The 20,741-nt window shown below is 39.5% G+C and overlaps 2 protein-coding genes across 7 annotated transcripts in view; both read right to left on the reverse strand.

Annotated features, from left to right (window-relative positions):
* The window catches only part of LOC105481132 (KAT8 regulatory NSL complex subunit 1 like), a 139,366-nt gene extending 137,981 nt beyond the window's left edge, over positions 1–1,385 (reverse strand). Inside the window, exon 1 of one of the 5 annotated variants that reach the window (XM_011740455.3) lies at positions 1,365–1,385. The gene's annotated coding sequence lies outside the window, so the exon portion shown is untranslated. The other 4 variants (XM_011740451.3, XM_011740453.3, XM_024792641.2 and 1 more) reach the window with 4 other exon arrangements.
* A 5,706-nt stretch (positions 1,386–7,091) lies between these two features.
* Positions 7,092–20,741, reverse strand: part of LOC105481134 (acyl-CoA dehydrogenase long chain) — a 49,703-nt gene continuing 36,053 nt past the window's right edge. For both annotated transcript variants that reach the window (XM_011740465.2, XM_011740464.3), the window contains exon 11: positions 7,092–19,076. In XM_011740465.2, the coding sequence (XP_011738767.1) occupies positions 18,983–19,076 (94 nt within the window). In that variant the 3' untranslated portion in view covers positions 7,092–18,982. The remainder of the gene's footprint in view (positions 19,077–20,741) is intronic.

Consider the following 20,741-nt stretch of genomic DNA (forward strand, 5'->3'; position numbering starts at 1 on the left):
AGCAATATTTAAAAATATTACTGACCCAAACTCAGATTAAGTTAAGCAAACTGGCTAAAGACGAAGGAAGTTTGTTTCTTAAACCTCGCCAGAACGTGACTGTCCTGATGTTTGGGGAATCAAAAACGCAATGTGCTTACCACAGTTCAAACAAACAAATAAACAAACAAAAACGGACTCTCCCAGAGTAAGAAAACATTACGAGAACGTCCATCCAGTGCCTGCCCTCCGGGCTGCAAAGCCAGGCTCTTTCTTTTCCTGCGGTTTCTGAAACGGCCAGGATACCGCCTGGTATTTCTTGCTACCAAACACCACGCAGTCTCACTTTTTCCAGCAAGACGGGTCCCTTCCTCAGCACACCGAAGTGACACAAACTTGGAAGGACCATCCCTCAATAATGCGCTAGATTCTGCTCGATCCCATCTAACTCTAAAGCCCAAATCTACGTTTTCCTGAAAGTGTGAAATAAATAAAACAGGGGTCTCATCAAATCCAGTCTGCTCCGCCTCACAGCTGCCTCAAAAGATCCGTCGCCACACCCGCAATGGGTGAGGCTCAGCCGAAGAGGCAAGAGGCGGGTCCAGGAAACCACGTGTTCTGCCTTCTGCGCACGCGCCAGCCAAAACAAAAGGGAGGTCTGCCAAGCCCCACCCCCCACGTGACCGCCGTCTAGGTCCGCCCCCACCCCTCCCTAGACCCCTTCCCTCCCCAGCTGCCAAGGCTGTTAAGTTTAGCCGTTTAAATTTGGCTGCGGTCGGACCCCTGCCCTAGAGCGCGATCCCGTGCCGAGACCAGAGTCCAGCAGCCCAGAGGATTCGGGGGGCGAAGGGGCTGCCGGTCGGTCGCCTGACCCGCAAGTCCACCCGGCAGTCTTCTCCCCTCCCCGCGCTGCCGCCTTCCCCAAGAGGGGAGACCCACCCCCGTCATCCCGCCGCTGAGACGCCGGCCACTCGCCTGCTGGGGCGCCCTGGCTCCCCTCCGCCGCCGCACCTTCGGTCCGGCCGTGGTGGGGGCTGCTGAGGTGATCTCTAGCTGCCCGCCCGCCTCCCCCACCCGGGGCGCCGCTGTCTCGTCTCCAGAGCGCGCCCCTCTCCCGCCCCGGCCGCCGCCGCCGCCGCCGCCGCGGTTTAACAGTCCGCCCGCTGCCCGCAGCTCCGTGCGGCTCGGGGGGACGGAACCCCGCCGCGATCTGGGAGCAGTGGGCGGGGCCCGGCGCCGGCCAATGGCAACGGGGGAGGGGCAGCGCCATGCAAATGAAGCGGGTGGCGGGGAAACCCCGGCAGGGGGCGGGGCCTGCGGAAGCGGCTCGGAGTGTTCTGGAAGTGGCAGGAGCACAACGCCCTTAACTCTGCTGCAGGGCTTACCTCGGCTCCCTTGGGGCGGGTTCCACGCAGCTCCCGCTTCCTCCTTTCTCTTTCCCAGTGCCAGCCCGGGGGAAGGGGAAAAAAAAAAAACACGGCCGGCAGACTTTCCACCCCTGCTTTGCTATTTTTGTACCTCCGTGACAGGAAAACAATGCTGAGGAAAAATCAGTCGATTTCACTCCCTGCCGCCCGCGCAGGGGCCTCGACTACACTTGGCGTCCGCGGCTTTCGCCCGCCGCTCCAAGCACGAGTTTTAAGAGATTTCTCACAATTGTGAAGTGCGCAAGCGTTTGCTTTTATTTGGGCCGTGCGCTCAAATTCACTCATAATTCTTTCTGACCTCACCTGAAGTAGGTGACAAATTTGCCTTGGATCCAATAGGGTGGTTTTATGATTTAAAAAAACACCAGAGAAAGCATTTTTAAGTCTCTACAAATCTGGTTTGAGTGGCGCTGGACTTCCCTCTGTAGTAACACTGTCAAATAAATAAACGGAGTTTATGTGGAGATAGTTGGCCAGCGACACCCAAAAACACTTCTGAGCGTCTTGCACCTGACCCCGCGCTCCACTCACCACAAAACAAACCTGCACCTGGGCACTTCCCCAGCCACGAACTAGATTTTTTTTTAAACAACTCTAAATGTAGCTTCTTAGATGTTGTATCACAGCCTTTCCTAAGCACCTAATTTACACATGAAATGATTTAAGGAACGAAGAGCAATAGGCTTTTTAAGTCAGAAGGATGATTGCCATTATTTTAACCTTATCAGTTGGATAAGATCCCAGGGGCGGGAGAGGGGAGAAATCCAAGGAACTGCAGTCATAACAAAGCGTAATCCGTAACATAGATAACTGGAATTGCAAAATTGCAAAATTACTTGTTCCTGGTTCTTCTAGTAGATTGTGATATTACTGAAATAATTTTTATGACCAGCTGCATTTATTGGAGATAATTTTTAAAAATTTACTGAATAATTGCACCTCAATATGGGGCAAGGGAAGAATTTTAGGAAATTGATTTACTTTCATTGTAATAAAAATTGTAAGCTAATGATGTGTTGTGAAAAATAATTAAATCAGCAAGTATTTATTGGATATTTACCATATTCAAAGGACTGTCCTAGTCCCTGGGGAGAGAAATGCAAAAATGAATAAAAAATTTTTTAAAGTTTTGTTTTTTTAATTAGCAGTTCGAGACGTCTAATAAGCATGTGTTAAGATAGATCAAAGGAAAATTCTGGATTTGAGTTGGATATTTAAAATACTTTAGAGAGGGGAGGAAGGCATCAGTAGTTCAGGAGATAGTGTCCTTGGGTGATTTGAGGAGATGTTGTGTGAATATTTGCGGGGTAGAAAAGTACGTTGTCAACTAGATTGAGTAAATCTTGAATGACAGAAATTCAGATTTTAACTTGAGGGAACTGTAGAGACATCAAATCATTTGATGGTACAGTTTTCTGTGAAATAATTTTTTGTTACCAAACAAAATATTTATATATTTGCCAAATGTTTATTGAACACGTTTTGTGATGGCTAATGAAGATATATTAGTAAAGTCCCTGTCATGGAGTTTATAGGGTATGACAAAGGTATTAAGTTTTGTAATTACAGAAATAGTAATTCATACAGCATTTCTACATATATTTTCTAATTTGTTCATCACATAGCCATGGGAGGTAGGCTGTTTCCAATACTCTAGATTAATTCTTTTTTTTTTTTTTTTTTTTTTTTTTTTTTGAGACGGAGTTTCACACTGTCGCCCAGGCTGGAGTGCAGTGGTGCCATCTCGGCTGACTGCAAGCTCCGCCTTCCGGGTTCAGGCCTTTCTCCTGCCTCAGCCTCCTGACTAGCTGGGACTACAGGTGCCCACCACCACGCCTGGCTTTTTTTTTTTTTTTTTTTGTATTTGTAGTAGAGATGGGGTTTCACCATGTTAGCCAGGATGGTCTAGATCTCCTGACCTGGTGATCCGCCCACCTTGTCCTCCCAAAGTGCTGGGATTACAGATGTGAACCACTGCACCTGGCCACTCCAGATTAATTCTTTTATCTTCTAGTCAGCCCTGCTGCTTGCCAGATGTTACAGACCTTAAATAAATATTTCAATCTATCAAGTTGTCATACATGTACATTTTCCCTATTCCTTTTATATTCAGTTTAATAGGAATGTGGGGAGATGATTAACAAAATAATACGGGTTTGATATAAAATATATAGGAAAGCACAAAGAAGAAAACCACAATCATATGCAAAGCCTGCTGTATTTTATATGTATGACACTGTGCATACTGTTTTTAAAATCCCATTTAGCTACATATTAAGCACACTATCCCTTGACACTGAATATTGTTCTAAAGCATGATTTTATTATATGTAGCATATACATGCCAGTTTTCCAGACACTATAGAATATCAGTTCTCCTTATTACAAAAATTGACATACTGAATCATTTGCCAAATTATTTTCTATATTACTCAGCAACAGCCTGAAAAGTGCATGTAGCTAATTTTTTTTTAAATCAAGGACATATTATTTAGAAGGTACATTAAAAGCATTCTGATTTCCAAGAAAAAAATGTAACAGTGGTAAGAATAGAACACTTTAAAATCCAGCAAGAACAAGGAGAAGTAAAGGGCACCATTCCTGCTGACATAATAATTACCTATCTGGAAGCTTGTAAAAATGTCCAGGTAAGCAGTATTACAACGATTTCATGAGATAAACTTCTCTCTTCAACACTGGTTTTTATTCAGTCATTCCTTTCACTCAAGAAACACATTCATGCAACACTTAGTATAGCTGACACTGTGATAAATGCTAGAGATAAAGGAGAAAGATCAATCTTTAATTTCAAGCAACTCACAGCCAAAAAGGGGCTTTTCTATCCCCCTTCGTGACTTTTTCTCCATAGCACTTATCACCATCTAATGTAACATAGATTTTGATTTTTTAACTTTTGTTGTCTATCGCCCTAAATTAGACCATAAGCTCCATGAAGTCAGGCACTTTTGCTGGTTTGCTCATTGCTGTATCCCCAGAGCCTAGGACAGGGCTCTGTCACATGTGGATTCTCAACGCATATTTATTGACTGGATAAATTAATTTTCACATCCCGCAAAGTGAATGTTATATTCATTTTCCAGGTGAAAAAAAATATGAAGCTCAGTGAGATTAGTATTCCTAGATTCTTATGCTAATAAATGGCCCATTTTGAAGACAGACCTGACTGGCTCCAAAGCCAGAGTTCTTTCCTCACTACCTCTCACAGAATAGAAAGCTATCCTATCCCATCCCATCCCGTCCCGTCCCGTCCCGTCCCATCCCATCCTATCCTAGCTTGTACTATTTATTTCTCTATATTTCTATGCCCTGAGAAACCGTCCCCCACTGTTATATTCCAGTATATTTAATTCTTTTTGTATGATCAGGTTTAGAAAGGGAAACAGAAGAAGCAGAAGGGTTAAACATGATAATCCCTACTCAGGACAGACTTAGCTTTAACCAGTATCTATAGACAAGCAAAGGGTAGAGGTAGGTAGCAAGACCTATAAAAATCTTCAAACCAGGGCTAAGTACAACAGAGAACAGAACTGGCCCATGACTAAAGGGGAACAAAATGACTTCCTGTGTATACGAATATCCATGGCACTTTTATTCACAACAGCCTCAAACTGGAAATAGCCCTAAGATCCATCACCTTTGAAAGGATAAAGAGCTGGGCACAGTGACTCACGCCTGTAATCCCAACACTTCGGGAGGCCAAAGTGGGCAGATCACCTGAAGTCAGGATTTCCAGATCATCCTGACCAACATGGTGAAATCCTATCTCTACTAAAAATACAAAATTACCCGGGCATGGTGGTACATGCCTATAATCCCAGCTACTTGGGAGGCTGAGGCAGGATAATCACTTGAACCCAAGGGGACAGAGGGTGCAGTGAGCGGAGATCATGCCATTGCACTCTAGCCTGGGCAACAAGAGCGAAACTCCATCTCAAAAAATAAAAAATAAAAATAAATAAATTACAGCACATTTATATAATGGAATACCACTCAGAAATAAAAAGAAGAAACTACTGATATATAAAACAACAAGGATGAGTCTCAATCAGTATGCTGAAAGAAGCCAGACAAAATCATAAATATTGTATGATTCCATGTATATAAAGCTCTAGAGAAAGACAAATCTAATAAATAATGACAGAAAACAAATCGGTGGTTTTTTAGGGCTGGGGTGGGGAGAATTGACCTGGATGGGATTAAAGGGTGACAAAAAAGTTCTATATCCTGACCATGGTGGAAGTCAAATGGGTACACTCATTTGTCAAAACTCATCAAAATATACTTAAAATGGGAACTCTCTAATGAAAGTGGACTAAGAAACCACAAGAAGTTCTCAGTCTAAAATGTAGACAGGCAGAAAAATTAAAAACTAGGAAGATAGACTGTGTATAATGTATGAGAAAACTCAAAATAATGATAGCTTTAAAACAGAAGGGTTAATCCTTTAACATATTTTATTGATTCTAAGACACATTTTTTCCATACTTTAACATTTCAGAGATCAGAATAACTTCACAGTTCATGCAGTAAGAAAGTATTGTATGAGTTTGATTGGCAGTGGTTTTTTAATGATACATAAATAGTGCATCTTAAGAATCAATGAAATGCAGTAAAATTAGCCTACAGGTTAATTGTCCCAGAATTGTTATAACAGCTCCACAAAGTCACCAGAGACCCAGGCTCCTTTCTATTATTTTATCTCTTCCATTCTCAGCCCTGGCTTCCATTTTCAAAGCAATCTCATGGTCCTAAATGGCTGCTGGAACCCCAATCATAACTATCCATTTCCCAGGCAGCAGGCAGAAAGAAGAGCAGGAAAGCAAACAGGGCCTTTAAAGTGACTCTCCTGAGTCCCTCTCAACAATTCTACAACTTCATCAAGTGGATAAGTTAATATTTTATTTTACTTGTAGCTATGGTAAATGGGTTTACTTTCTTGATTTCTTCTCTAGATTGTATGCTGTTGGCATACAGAAATGCTACTGATTTTTGTATGTTGATTTTGTATCCTGCAACTTACTGCATTTATTTATCAGTGTTAATAGTTTTTTTGGTGGAGACTCTAGGTTTTTCCAAACATAAGATCATATCATGTACAAACAAGGATAATTCTTCCTTTCCAATGTGGATGCCATTTATTTCTTTTGCCATTTTTACAAATTTGCCCCAAAAAAGTTTTATTTCTTCTTCTTTTTAAACATTTTAAGTTCAGGGGTACAAGTGCAGGTGTGTTACATAGGTAAACTTGTGTCACGGGGCTTTGCGTTCAGATTATTTCATCAGCCAGGTATTAAGCCTAGTACCCATTAGTTGTTTTCCCTGATCCTCTCCCTCCTCCCACCCTCCATCCTCCAAAAGGCCCCAGTGTGTGATGCTCCCCTCTATGTGTTCATGTTTTCTCATCATTTAGCTACCACTTATAAGTGAGAACATGCGGTATTTGGTTTTCTGTTCCCGAGTTAGTCTGCTAAGGATAATGGCCTCCAGATCCATCCATGTCCCTCCCATGGACATGCAATGGACATTTCATTTTTTTATGGTTGCATAGTATTCCATGGTGTATATGTACCACATTTTCTTTATCCAGTCTAAAAAGATACTCTTTTCAATAAGTAATGTTGGAACAGTTAGACATTTATGTGCAAAAAAAAGTGAGCCTTAACATGAAACTTCATGCTTTATTAAAAAATTACTAAAGGGAATACAGATCTAAGTGAACAATACACAATATAACCTTCTTAGAAGAAAACATAGAAAGAAAACCTTATGATTTGGGTTTGGGTAAAGAGTTCTTAGACATGACACCAAATGCATGACCCACAAAATAAAAAAAATGGTAAACTGAAATTCATCAAAATTAAAAACTTTTGTTCTGAGAAATGAACTGTTAAGAGAATGAACCAGCTACAGTGAGAAAATATTTGCAAACCACGTATCTAACAACGGACTTGTATCTATAAAAGAACAGCTCCACAGCGGCTGACAACCTTGCATAGGCCACATAGGCACAGCTTGAATGGCAGCTGAATCTTGGCAGAATGCTTTGTGATCCTCCTGGAATGGGAAAGCATGGGGGCTTGTGAGGTACTGCTACATGCCATTGCTTACTGGCTTCCCTCTATACCAAGAAGGCTGCCAAAGACCCTTTGTCATTATCTCATGGTTTCTGATGAGGTACAAGGGTTTCTGTTTCACTACACTTAAGGCACAAATGCAGCTATAAAAAAACTGCTTAGCAGTATCATGGAATGGGCTCCTCAGCAACAGGGTATCCTATCATCCTTGCTGTGGTCATCTGACTTCTGTTTCACTGTCTCCCTATACAAAGGTAATGAAGAGCTAGCTCCTTTAGCTACTCTTCTTTTTACTCTCTATGTAAGCAATAAACTGGGTCTAAAAAGGTCTTGTTTTTTTGTAGCTGAATCTGTTAGCCTAGCTTTGCCTTGTACTTGACAGTATCCAGAATATATAAAGAATTTTCAAAACTCAACATAAAGAAAACAAACAATACAATCAAAAAATGGGCAAAAGAAAGGTAATATGTGAAAGGCAAGTAAGCACATGATATATTATTCTGCATGATTAGATATAAATTCAAATTAAAACCACGGTGACATACTTCTACACACCTATTATAATGGCAAAAATTAAGAAAACGAAGTGCTGGAGAAGATTCAAAGTAACTGGAACTCTTACATTGCTGGTTGGTCAGTAAAGTGGTACAGGCACTTTGGAAAAACAGTTTCTTATAAGTTTAAACACACACTTACCATGTGACACAGTAAGTCCTCTCCTGGATATTTAACCTTAACAAGATGGTAAGATTTAATCTTAACCACTGTGTCTGTAAACAGATGAATGAATAAACTGTGGTACATGCCTACAGTTAGCACCAAAAAAGGAACAAGTTATTGACTCATGCAACATGGATGGATCATAAATATATTTTGCTAAGAGAAATAAATTATTCTCGAAAGATAACATACTATATGATTCCATTTATATGACCATCTCAAAATGACAGAACTGTAAAGACAGAGATTAGATCAGTGAGTGCCAACAGTAATAGGTGTGGAGAGGGTATGAATATAAAGGGCAGAATTTTTTGAGGTGAAAAGACTGTTAAGGGAGTTTTTTGGGGATGATAAGACTGTTCTGTATATCCTAATTATGGTGGTGATCACATCAATCTATAAAAGCTAAAATTCAGAGAACCAAAAAAGGCAATTTTACTGTTATGTATGAATACCAAAACAGGGAAAATATGCTATATGTTAACTTTCAAAATAAAATGTATAAAGAGAAAGGAAAAAGAGAAAAGGGAGGACTGCTATTTTAAAAAGGAGAGAGACAGAGAGAGAGAGAGACCAAATACAATTTGAGGACCTTGTTCAGATCCTGATTTGAATAAACTAACTACAAAAGACATTTTTGATGCAGTCAAGGAAAATTTAATGTGAACTTGGAATTATGTGTTAAGTTTTTAAAAGTATGATAATAACCTTGTGGCTATATAAAAATATCTTCACCTGTTAGAAACATATTCTGAAATACATTTGTGTTTGTGAAGTAACATTAAGTCTGGAATTTGTCCTATAATACGTGAGGAAAAAACTGGGGGAGATTGGCAAATGTTGAAGCTGGAGGTTCATTCTATTGTACTCTATTTTTTAGTAAGTTTTACGTTTTCCATACGTTTTTTCTTAAAAATGACATTTTAAAAACTATAGTAGAGCTTCTTTTCCTCATTTATTGTAAAGCAACAGACTTAGACCTACAGTTGGTTTCAATCTCAATGTCAAATCTTTCCAGTGACTCCAAATAAATAAATGCTGTGTGTGCCAAAAATAATACTGACATGAGAAAAAGTTTGCTAGAAATCTTATACTTTGAGTAATAAACTACTAGAATTACTAGATTAGTAAAAATTTGAAGAGTTAGATTTTAAAATAGCAAATCAAAACAGTTTTCAATGACACCATCAAAGAAAGAAAGGTCAAGAGTAATTTTAAAGCAATCATGATCCTAAAACTCTTAGCCAACAAACAAAATTACTCAGGCTTTTAAACTCTCATTTATATTTACACAATGTTTCTTTCTTGCTGTGTTGGTCCAGCCTGTTCTTTTGAGCATTATTATTATTTATCGTTTCTTGAGCACTCAGCACTGCATGAGATACAGATGATAAGTTCCCTCCCTAGGGGACAACAATCAAAGCTACACAAGCAAAACATAAAGATAAGCTGTTTAAGAAATAAAAACCAAATGAAAGATTAAGAAGCACATTGTGAATTCCCTTTTATTGTTTGTTTCAGCTTTAAGCCCATGATACAAAACATGCTTCTTTTGGGGGTGTAAAACAAGACTGTAGTTGTTAAGATAAAGAAAGCCACTGGCTTAGAATAGAAAATATACCAGAGATCATTGCAAGAAAATATCCTACCTTAGAAATCTTTTCACTTTCTGCTATACAAAAATTACTAGAACCTATTCCTAGCTCTAGAGGAATGTAATCACTATGTATGTGTGCACGTGTGTGTGTGAGAAAGAGGAAGAGAAGGAGAGAGATTTAGGTCTGCCCAGTAGCCTTTTTTGTTCCTTTTCTTTTGATAATACCACACTGCTTCAGAGACTGCTTTTCCCAGTCCACATATTCCTGATGGAACTGTCAATCATAGTCCATTTCTCCCCTACCTTATAATGACGGATGCAGGCCTGAAGCAGCACAAGGTCATTTTTACAGGGCTCATAATGAAGGTCTTCTACAGGGTTCATTAGGCCAATTTGAAAGAAAAGTAGAAATAAATGGATATAGCATAAAGGCTGGGAGTTCTCAGCTCCAGAATCAGGCCCTTGAAACTCCATTTCCTGCAGGCCTTTATATGAGCTGCTCTGCAATACTTTTAAGCAACTAAACTTAAGTTTTTGCCTAGGGTGGTTTCAACTGGGTTTCTTTTGTCATTTGCACCTGACAAAATCCTGGGAAGGTAAACAACATACCGGAGGTTGAGTGGCTCCTAAATGGTAGTCATTCAAACCTAACTCTATCCATCTCTACACAATAGACTTTTCCCACTGTGCTAATTTACTTTTTTAACCTACAGATATTTCATTCCTAAAATCTAATTTTCTTCAAGATTGGGAATGGAAGGAAAAGAGGCTGCAGTGAAGTGGGGCAGTGTGGAAGGGGTCCGTCTAGTCCTGTATCACTTTCTGGCAGTAGGAGAAAAGTGAAAGCCACAAATACAGTAAAATCTAATAAAAAATTATTTTAATCCACTTTGCATATGATAAAGATCCTAAGCTGGCAACTATACAAACTTCTGCCTAAGAGCAAATCAAAGCTGTATAGTTCTAGAAAAGAATGGTGTAGGTATAGGGTGATTTCTGCATTTCCAACTGAGGTACCCAACTCATCTCACTGGGACTCATTAGACAGTGGGTGCAGTCCACGAAGGATGAGCTGAAACAGGTTGGGGTGTTGCCTCACCCAGGAAGTGCAAGGGGTCAGGGAACTCCCTTCCCTAGCCAAGGGAAGCCATGAGGACTGTACTGTGAGGAACTGTGCATTCCAGCCCAGATACTACATTTTTCCCACGGTCTTTGCAACCCGCAGACCAGGAGATTCCCTTGGGTGCCTACACCACCAGGGCCCTGGGTTTCAAGCACAAAACTGAGCAGCCATTTGGACAGACACTGAGCTATCTGCAGGAGTTTTTTTTTTTTTTTTCATACACCAGTGGTGCCTGAAACACCAGTAAGACAGAACCATTCACTCCCCTGGAAAAGAGGCTGAAGCCAGGAAGCCAAGTGGTCTAGCTCAGCGGATCCCACCCCCACAGAGCCCAGCAAGCTAAGATCCCCTGGCTTGAAATTCTCACTCCAGGCACAGCAGTCTGAAGTCAACCTGGGATGCTTGAGCTTGGTGGGGGAAGAGGCATCTGCCATTACTGAGGCTTGAGTAGGTGGTTTTCCTCTCACAGTGTAAACAAAGCCACCTGGAAGTTTGAACTGGGCAGAGCCAACCGCAGCTCTGCAAAGCTGCTGTAGCTGGACTGCCTCCCTAGATTCCTCCTCTCTGGGCAGGGCATCTCTGAAAGAAACGCAGCAGCCCCAGTAGTCAGGGCTTATAGATAAAACTCCCGTCTATAGATCACCCGGAGGAAGGGGTGGCTGTGGGCACAGCTTCAGTATACTTAAACATGCCTGCCTGCTGGCTCTTAAGAGAACAGCAAATCGCCTAGCACAGCACTCAAGCTCTGCTAAGGGCAGACTGCCTCCTCAAGTAGGTACCTGACTCCCCTGCCTCCTGACTGGGAGAAATCCCCTAGCAGGGGTCGACAAACACCTCATACAGGAGAGCTCCAGCTGGTATCTGGTGGGTGCCCCTCTGGGACAAAGCTTCCAGAGGAAGGAACAGGCAGCAATCTTTGCTGTGCTGCAGCCTCCGCTGGTGATACGCAGGCAAAAGTGTCTGGAGTGGACCTCCAGCAAACTCCAGAAGACCTGCAGCAGAGGAGTCTGTTAGAAGGAAAACTAACAAACAGAAAGGAATAGCATCAACATCAACACAAAGGACGTCCACACAGAAACTCCATCCTAAGGACAACAACATCAAAGACCAAAGGCAGATAAATCCACGAAGATGAGGAAAAACCAGCACAAAAAGGCTGAAAATTCCAAACACCAGAATGCCAATTCTCCTCCAAAGGATCACAACTCCTTGCCAGCAAGGGAACAAAACTGGACAGAGAATGGGTTTTACGAATTGACAGAAGTAGGCTTCAGAAGGTGGGTAATAACAAACTCCTCCGAGCTAAAGGAACATGTTCTAACCCAATGCAAGGAAGCTAAGAATCTTGAAAAAAAGGTTAGAGGCATTGCTAACTAGAATAACCAGTTTAGAGAAGAACATAAATAGCCTGATGGAGCTGAAAAACGCAGCAGGAGACCTTCGTGAAGCATACACAAGTATCAATAGCCAAATCAATCAAGCAGAAGAAAGGATATCAGAGATTAAAGATGAACTTAATGAAATAAAGCATGAAGAAAAGATTAGAGAAAAAAGAATGAAAAGGAATGAACAAAGCCTCCAAGAAATATGGGACTATGTGAAAGGACCAAATCTACATTTGACTGGTATACCTGAAAATGATGGGGAGAACGGAACCAAGCTGGAAAATATTCTTCAGGATATTATCCAGGAGAACTTCCCCAACCTAGCAAGATAGGCCAACATTCAAATTCAGAAAATACAGAGAACACCACAAAGATACTTCTGAAGAAGAGCAACCCCAAGACACATAATCATCAGAATCATCAAGGTTGAAATGAATGAAAAAATGTTAAGGGCAGCCAGAGAGAAAGGTCGGTTTACCCACAAAGGGAAGCCTATCAGATTAACAGCAGATCTCTCTGCAGAAATGCTACAAGCCAGAAGAGAATGGGGGCCAATATTCAAAATCCAATATTCAACATTTTTAAAGAAAAGAATTTTCCACCCAGAATTTCATATCCAGTCAAACTAAGCTTCATAAACAAAGGAGAAATAAAATCCTTTACCGACAAGCAAATGCTGAGAGATTTTGTCACCACCAGGCCTGCATTACAAGAGCTCCTGAAGGAAGCACTAAATATGGAAAGGAAAAACCAGTACCAGCCACTACAAAAATGTACCAAATTATAAAGACCATCGACACTATGAAGAAAATGCATCAACTAACAGGCAAAATAAACAGCTAGCCTCATAATGACAGGATCAAATTCAGACATAACAATATTAACCTTAAATGTAAATGGCCTAAATGCCCCAGTTAAAAGATACAGATTGGCAAATTGGATAAACAGTCAAGACCCATTGGTGTACTGTATTCAGGAGACCTATCTCATGTGCAAAACACACATAGGCTCAAAATAAAGGGATGGAAGAATATCTACCAAGCAAATGGAGAGCCAAAAAAAGCAGGGGTTGTAATCCTAGTCTCTCTAAAACAGATTTTAAACCAACAAAGATCAAAAAGACAAAGAAGGGCATTACAGGGATCAATGCAGCAAGAAACACTAACTATCCTAAATATATATGCACCCAATACAGAAGCACCCAGATTCATAAAGAAAGTTTCTAGAGGCCTACAAAGAGACTTAGACTCCCACACAATAATAGTGGGAGACTTTAACACCCCACTGTCAATATTAGATCAATAAGACAGAAAATTAAGAAGATATTCAGGATTTGAACTCAGCTGTGGACCAAGTGAGCCTAATAGACATCTACAGAACTCTCCACCCCAAATCAACAGAATATACATTCTTCTCAGCACCACATTGTACTTATTCTGAAATTGACCACATAATTGGACATAAAACGCTCCTCAGCAAATGCAAAACAACAGAAACCACAACAAACAGTCTCTCAGACCACAGTACAATCAAATTAGAACTCAGGATTAAGAAACTCACTCAAAACTGCACAACTACATCGATACTGAACACCACCTACTCCTGAATGACTACTGGGTAAATAACGAAATTAAGGCAGAAATCAAGAAGTTCTTTGAAATGAATGAGAGCAAAGAGAAAACATACCAGAATCTCTGGGACTCAGCTAAAGCAGTATTTACAGGGAAACTAATAGCACTAAATGCCCACAGAAGAAAGCAGGCAAGATCTAAAATCACCACCCTAACATCACAATTAAAGGAACTAGAACAGCAAGAGCAAACAAATTCAAAAGCTACCAGAAGACAAGAAATATCTAAGATCAGAGCAGAACTGAAGGAGTTAGAAACATGAAAAAGCCTTCAAAAAATCAATGAATCCAGAGACTGGTTTTCTGAAAATATTAACAAAATAGATAGACCTATAGTCAGACTAATAAAGAAGAAATGAGAGAAGAATAAAAAAGACACAATAAAAAACTGATAAAGCAGATATCACCACTGATTCCACAAAAATACAAACTACTACCAGAGAATACCATAAACACCTCTACACAAATAAATTAGAAAATCTAGAATAGATAAATTCCTGGACACATACACCCTCCCAAGACTAAACAAGGAAGAAGTCCAATCCCTGAATAGACCAATAACAGGCTCTGAAATTGAGGCAGGAATTAATAGCTTACCAACCAAAAAAAGCCCAGGACCAGATGAATCCATAGCCATCTTCTGTCGGAGGTACAAAGAGGAGCTGGTACCATTCCTTCTGAAACTATCTCAAACAATAAAAAAAGAGGGACTCCTCTCTAACTCATTTCATGAGGCCAGCATCACCCTGATGCCAAAACCTGGCAGAGACACAACAACAAAAGAAAAAAGAAAGAAAATTTCAGGCCGGCTGGGCGCGGTGGCTCACGCCTGTAATCCCAGCACTTTGGGAGGCTGAGGCGGGCGGATCACAAGGTCAGGAGATCGAGACCACGGTGAAACCCCGTCTCTACTAAAAATACCAAAAATTAGCCGGGCGCGGTTGTGGGCGCCTGTAGTCCCAGCTACTCGGGAGGCTGAGGCAGGAGAATGGCGTGAACCCGGGAGGCGGAGCTTGCAGTGAGTCGAGATCGCGCCACTGCACTCCAGCCTGGGCGACAGAGCGAGACTCTGTCTCAAAAAAAAAAAAAAAAAAAAAAAGAAAATTTCAGGCCAATATCCCTGATGAACATCGATGCAAAAATCCTCAATAAAATACCGGCAAACCATATCCAGCAGCACAGTGAAAAGTTTATCCACCATGATCAAGTTGACTTCATCCCTGGAATGCAAGGCTGGTTCAACATACACAAATGAATAAACTTAACCCATCACATAAACAGAACCAATGACAAAAACCACATGATTATCTCAATAGATGCAGAAAAGGCCTCCAATAAAAATCAGCACCCCTTCACAATAAACTAGGTATTGATGGAATGTATCTCAAAATAATAGGAGCTATTTATGACAAACCCATAGCCAATATCATACTGAATGGGCAAAAACTGGAAGCACTCCCTTTGAAAACCAGCACAAGACAAGGATGCCCTCTCTCACCACTCCTATTCAACATAGTATTGGAAGTTCTGGCCTGGGCAGTCAGGCAAGAGAAAGAAATACAGGTATTCAAACAGTAAGAGAGGAAGTCAGATTGTCTCTGTTTGCAGATGACATGGTTGTATATTTGGAAAACCCCATCATCTCAGCCAAAAATCTCCTTAAGCTGATAAGTAACTTCAGCAAAGTCTCAGGATACAAAATCAATGTGCAAAAACCACAAGCATTCTTATAGACCAGTAACAGACAAACAGCCAAATCATGAGTGAACTCCCATTCACAGTTGCTACAAAGAGAATAAAATACCTAGGAATCCAGCTTACAAGGGATGTGAAGGACCTCTTCAAGGAGAACTACAAACTGCTGCTCAAGGAAATCAGAGAGGACACAAACAAATGGAAAAACATTACATGCTCATGGATAGGAAGAATCAATATAGTGAAAATGGCTATAGTGCCCAAAGTAATTTATAGATTCAATGCTATTCCCATCAAGCTACCATTGACTTTCTTCACAGAATTAGAAAAAACTACTTTAAATTTCATATGGAACCAAAAAAGAGACCACATAGCCAAGAAAATCTTAAGCAAAAAGAACAAAGCTAGAGGCATCATGCTACCTGACTTCAAACTATACTACAAGGCTACAGGAACCAAAATGGTACTGGTACCAAAATGGATATACAGATATATAGACCAATGGAACAGAACAGAGGCCTCAGAAATAATACCACACATCTACAACCATCTGATCTTTGACAAACCTGACAAAAACAAGCAATGGGGAAATGATTCCCTATTTAATAAATAGTGTTGGGAAAACTGGCTAGCCATATGCAGAAAATTGAAACTGGACCCCCTCCTTATACCTTATACAAAAATTAACTCAAGATGGATTAAAGACTTAAATGTAAGACCTAAAAACCATAAAAACCCTAGAAGAAAACCTAGGCAATACCATTCAGGATATAGGCATGGGCCAAGATTTCATGACTAAAACACCAAAACCAATTGCAACAAAGCCAAAGTTGACAAATGGGATATAATTAAACTAAAGAGCTTCTGCACAGCAAAAGAAACTATCATCAGTGTGAACAGGCAACCAACAGAATGGGAGAACATTTTTGCAATCTATCCATCTGACAAAGGGCTAATATCCAGAGTATACAAGGAACTTAAACAAATTTAGAAGAAAAAAACAACTCCAACAAAAAGTGGGTGAAGGAGATGAAGAGACACTTCTCAGAAGAAGACATTTATGTGGCCAACGAACATATGAAAAAAAGCTCATCATTACTGGTCATTAGAGAAATGCAACTCTAAACCACAATAAGATACCATCTCATGCCAGTTAGAATGCCAATCATTAAAAAGTCAGAAAACAATAGATGCTGGAGAGGATGTCAAGAAATAGGAACACTTTTACACTGTTGGTGGGGGTGGAAATTAGTTCAACCATTGTGGAAGATAGTGTGGCGATTCCTCAAGGATCTAGAACCAGAAATACCATTTGACCCAGCAATCTCATTACTGGGTATATACCCAAAGGATTATAAATCACTCTACTATAAAGACACATGCACACATATGTTTATTGCAGCACTGTTCACAATAGCAAAGACTTGGAACCAACCCAAATGCCCATCAATGATAGACTGGATAAAGAAAATGTGGCACATATACACCATGGAATACTATGCAGCCATAAAAAAGGATGCGTTCATGTCCTTTGCAGGGATATGGATGAAGCTGGAAACCATCATTCTCAGCAAACTAACACAGGAACAGAAAACCAAACACTGCATGTTCTCATTCATAAGTGGCAGCTGAAAAATGAGAACACATGGACACAGGGAGGGGAACATCACCCACCAGGACCTGTGGAAGACAGGCAGGTAGGGGAGGGACAGCATTAGGAGAAATACCTAATGTAGATGACAGGTTGATGGGTGCAGGAAACCACCATGGCGTGTGTATACCTATGTAACAAACCTGCATGTTCTGCACATATATCCCAGAGCTTAAAGTATAATAAAAAGGCCAGGTGTGGTAGCTCACACCTGTAATCACAGCACTTTGGAAGGCTGAGGCAGGCAGAACATGAGGCCAGGAGTTCAAGACCAGCCTGACCAACGTGGTGAAACCCCGTCTCTAGTAAAAATACAGAAATTAGCCAGGTGTGGTGGTATGTGCCTGCAATCCCAGCTACTCAGGAGGCTGAGGCAGGAGAATCGCTTGAACCTAGGAGGCGGAGGTTGCTGTGAGCAGAGATCACACCATTGCACTCCAGCCTGGATGATAAAGCGAGACTCCATCTTTAAAAAAAAAAAAAGCATAAAAAAAAATTTAAAAAAAAGAATGGTATCAAAATATTTTTTCTTCCCTCTCCTCTTTCCAGCTGTAATGGTTGTATTAAAAAACAATGTTTAATATCAACAATACCAAACAAAATGTTTGTGTTCTAAGTTGAGTAAGAATACATCTATTTCCATTTTAAAACTACTTTAAATTAATGGTTTATTTTTTGTAATTACTTTTAAGTCTCAAATCAAATGTCATTTCCTCACTTTTGAATTTTAAATGCTTAATTATTTACATTTCACTTATGCTTGAAATTATTTCCTTTACATATTTACTTCTTATCTTATTTTACTACTTATTTGTTTATTCACTTATTTTTTAGTGATCTTGCCAGTTTTGTTTGTCATCACTGTATTAACAGCCTGGTTTATAGAAGACATAAAGTAATCATTAAGTTACTAAACACATTAACTGTTGCAAAAAAGCCATTGCTTTGATACCTATAAAATGTACCAATATCTTAAAATTAAAGAATGATGGATTATTCTGTGTTATCAGGTGTCAGCAATTGACAGAGCCAAGGCATTCCCTGGTCAGAGTTAGGCAAATACTTAGCTGAGTCCTGGGGGTTTCAAGGCAGTAAGGTATTACGGCTTCCGGCTTCAATCAAAGCAGTTCTCACTGCTTTTCACAGAGATGTTCTGCATAAGCTTTTGTTTGAAGAAAGAGTTCCATTGCTTAAAAACAGGGGGTTGGAGTACAGTGGTAAAAACCACTGTTCTAGGGAATTTGCAGCAAATGGTAGCCAAAATGAGTTTACATTCTAAGTATATTTACTTTTCCCTTTAAAAGTCAATGTGCTATCTTATTAATGTTTTCATATTATAACGACATAAAATTATTTCTGCCTCAGTTTGAAGATTTGAACAATTTATGCTTTTTAGAATTTTAGAGATAAATGAAACACCTAGGCATCTAGATTCAGAAAATCTTTTACCTTTGGCTACATAAAAAACTGTAAGTTAAACCTTATATTGGAAAACTAGAATTTTGGCTTCAAAGATTTGTCCTTCCACTGTGTTAATTTTATATTTATATTTTATTTCCTTCTCTACAGAGAGAGCAGGTAAAAACATGTTTAGTGTTCCTCGCTTCCAAGTTACATTTTATCTTGAGCAGATTTAAAACCATATTAGCTGTAATAGGATTCCAGAATGTGGGCAGATGTCTACTTGTCAAAGACGATCTCTCTTGCAATCAGCTCCTTCATTATTTCATTTGTACCACCATAGATTGGCTGAACTCTGGCATCTACATAAGCTCTGGATAAATCAGAAGATGATTAAATGAATAAATAAAACATTTTAGAAACTGTAAATTTTGTCTTACCAGGTAACTCTTAAACTATTAATTTAATGAAGTACAAACAATAAAAGTCCTTCACAAATTACTAATTTTTTCAATATGGCATTCATCCTACATTGGAGTAATAGTAAAAAAAACTATTAAGACGTTAATAGTATGTATAGTTTGTATTAATTTGATTAAAGAGATTACAAATTCAAAATAAAAATAGTAAGTATATATCAGCTGATTTAATTTTGTAAAATTCAGCACATATGATAACACTCTTAAAAAGTCTGTTTTAGATTAGGAAAAGGACAGAATGTCTTAGTTTCTTTTTATCTTTAACATTTCCTTAAAAAGTTGAAATCCACTGGTTTTATAGAAAACGAAAGAAAAATGATTCATATTTTCTAGCATTCTCACAACCACTATCACTATTAGAAATATAAACTGATGCTTTAGCAAATATTATTTCCCAGAAAGTTAACAAGTAACTTGTTTTTTGGAAATGGTTAATAGTCACTTCAGTGATGTGTGGAGTTAAAATACAAAGTGGCTGAGTCCATTGCCATACCCACCCACTCCCCGAAAAAAAAAAAAAAAAAACCAAATATCATCAGAAGTTCACTTTTGATAGTCATGATAATGACCATGCCACTGTGCAGTTGTTTTTGTCTTTTCTCATCTCATTTTATCCTCTCAGCTCTGGGATTGGGGAGGGATAAATGTTAGTACTGTTTTCCTGGTAAAGGAACTAAGGTAGAGAGAAGTTAATACATTTCCTAATTAATGGTTGCTGTTTAATGGTCACTAACAACACATCATTGGCAGACTGGAATGAGGATGTAGCTATTCTGCCTCTTTTTCAAATATTTTTTTTGTATATCGCAACACTTTCATTGGCCAAAGCACTTACAGCTAGTTATTGAACTTTGGACTTTCCTGGTAGACCCACTCAAAGGCTTTTTTTCTTTTTTCTTTTTTTTCTCAAGTATAATCTTGGTGTTTTGTTTTGTTTAAATTTGATTTTTAAGACAAATTAAATGTGCCAGCTCTCTAGGAACATACCATTTTTGGACTTACTCTTCTCCATATTCATCAGGGTTCCTTACAAAGAAATGGGCACTCAGTAAATATTTACTGATATGATTTACTGTATTACAAAGGAAATTTAGAATCTCAGAACTTTTGGCTGAAAACGTTAAAAGCTTGAGATATTTATATTTTCAAATTTTTTTTCTGAACAGATTTTGCTATTCTCTACAAAATCTAGCACCTGCATTTTGAGCACTTACCTACTGTAAACCTACTTCAGCAATCGCACTGCATTTAGATATATATATATATATTTTTAAATGGGCTAGGCTTCTTTTTACATTAAAGAAGTTCCAATGGAGTAGATAAAGCAGAGATTAGTAGACCTTTGATATGTTACTAATTAAATTTAGTCATCAACTAAAATTAACAGTGAAAGGCAGCAGCAGAAATGTTTAACCACACTGCAATGAAGTTCTACATCTAAGGTTGCTCTTCCTAGCATGGCAGAGAAATCTTTAAGTGGCAAAGCTTAAATCTCACTCCTCACAGCCTCGAGTCTAGTGAGTAAGACTTAAATAAACCCACATGCTGAAGACCAGTTA

This window comes from Macaca nemestrina, chromosome 11 (assembly GCF_043159975.1).
Source record: "Macaca nemestrina isolate mMacNem1 chromosome 11, mMacNem.hap1, whole genome shotgun sequence".
Classification (NCBI taxonomy): Eukaryota; Metazoa; Chordata; class Mammalia; order Primates; family Cercopithecidae; genus Macaca; species Macaca nemestrina.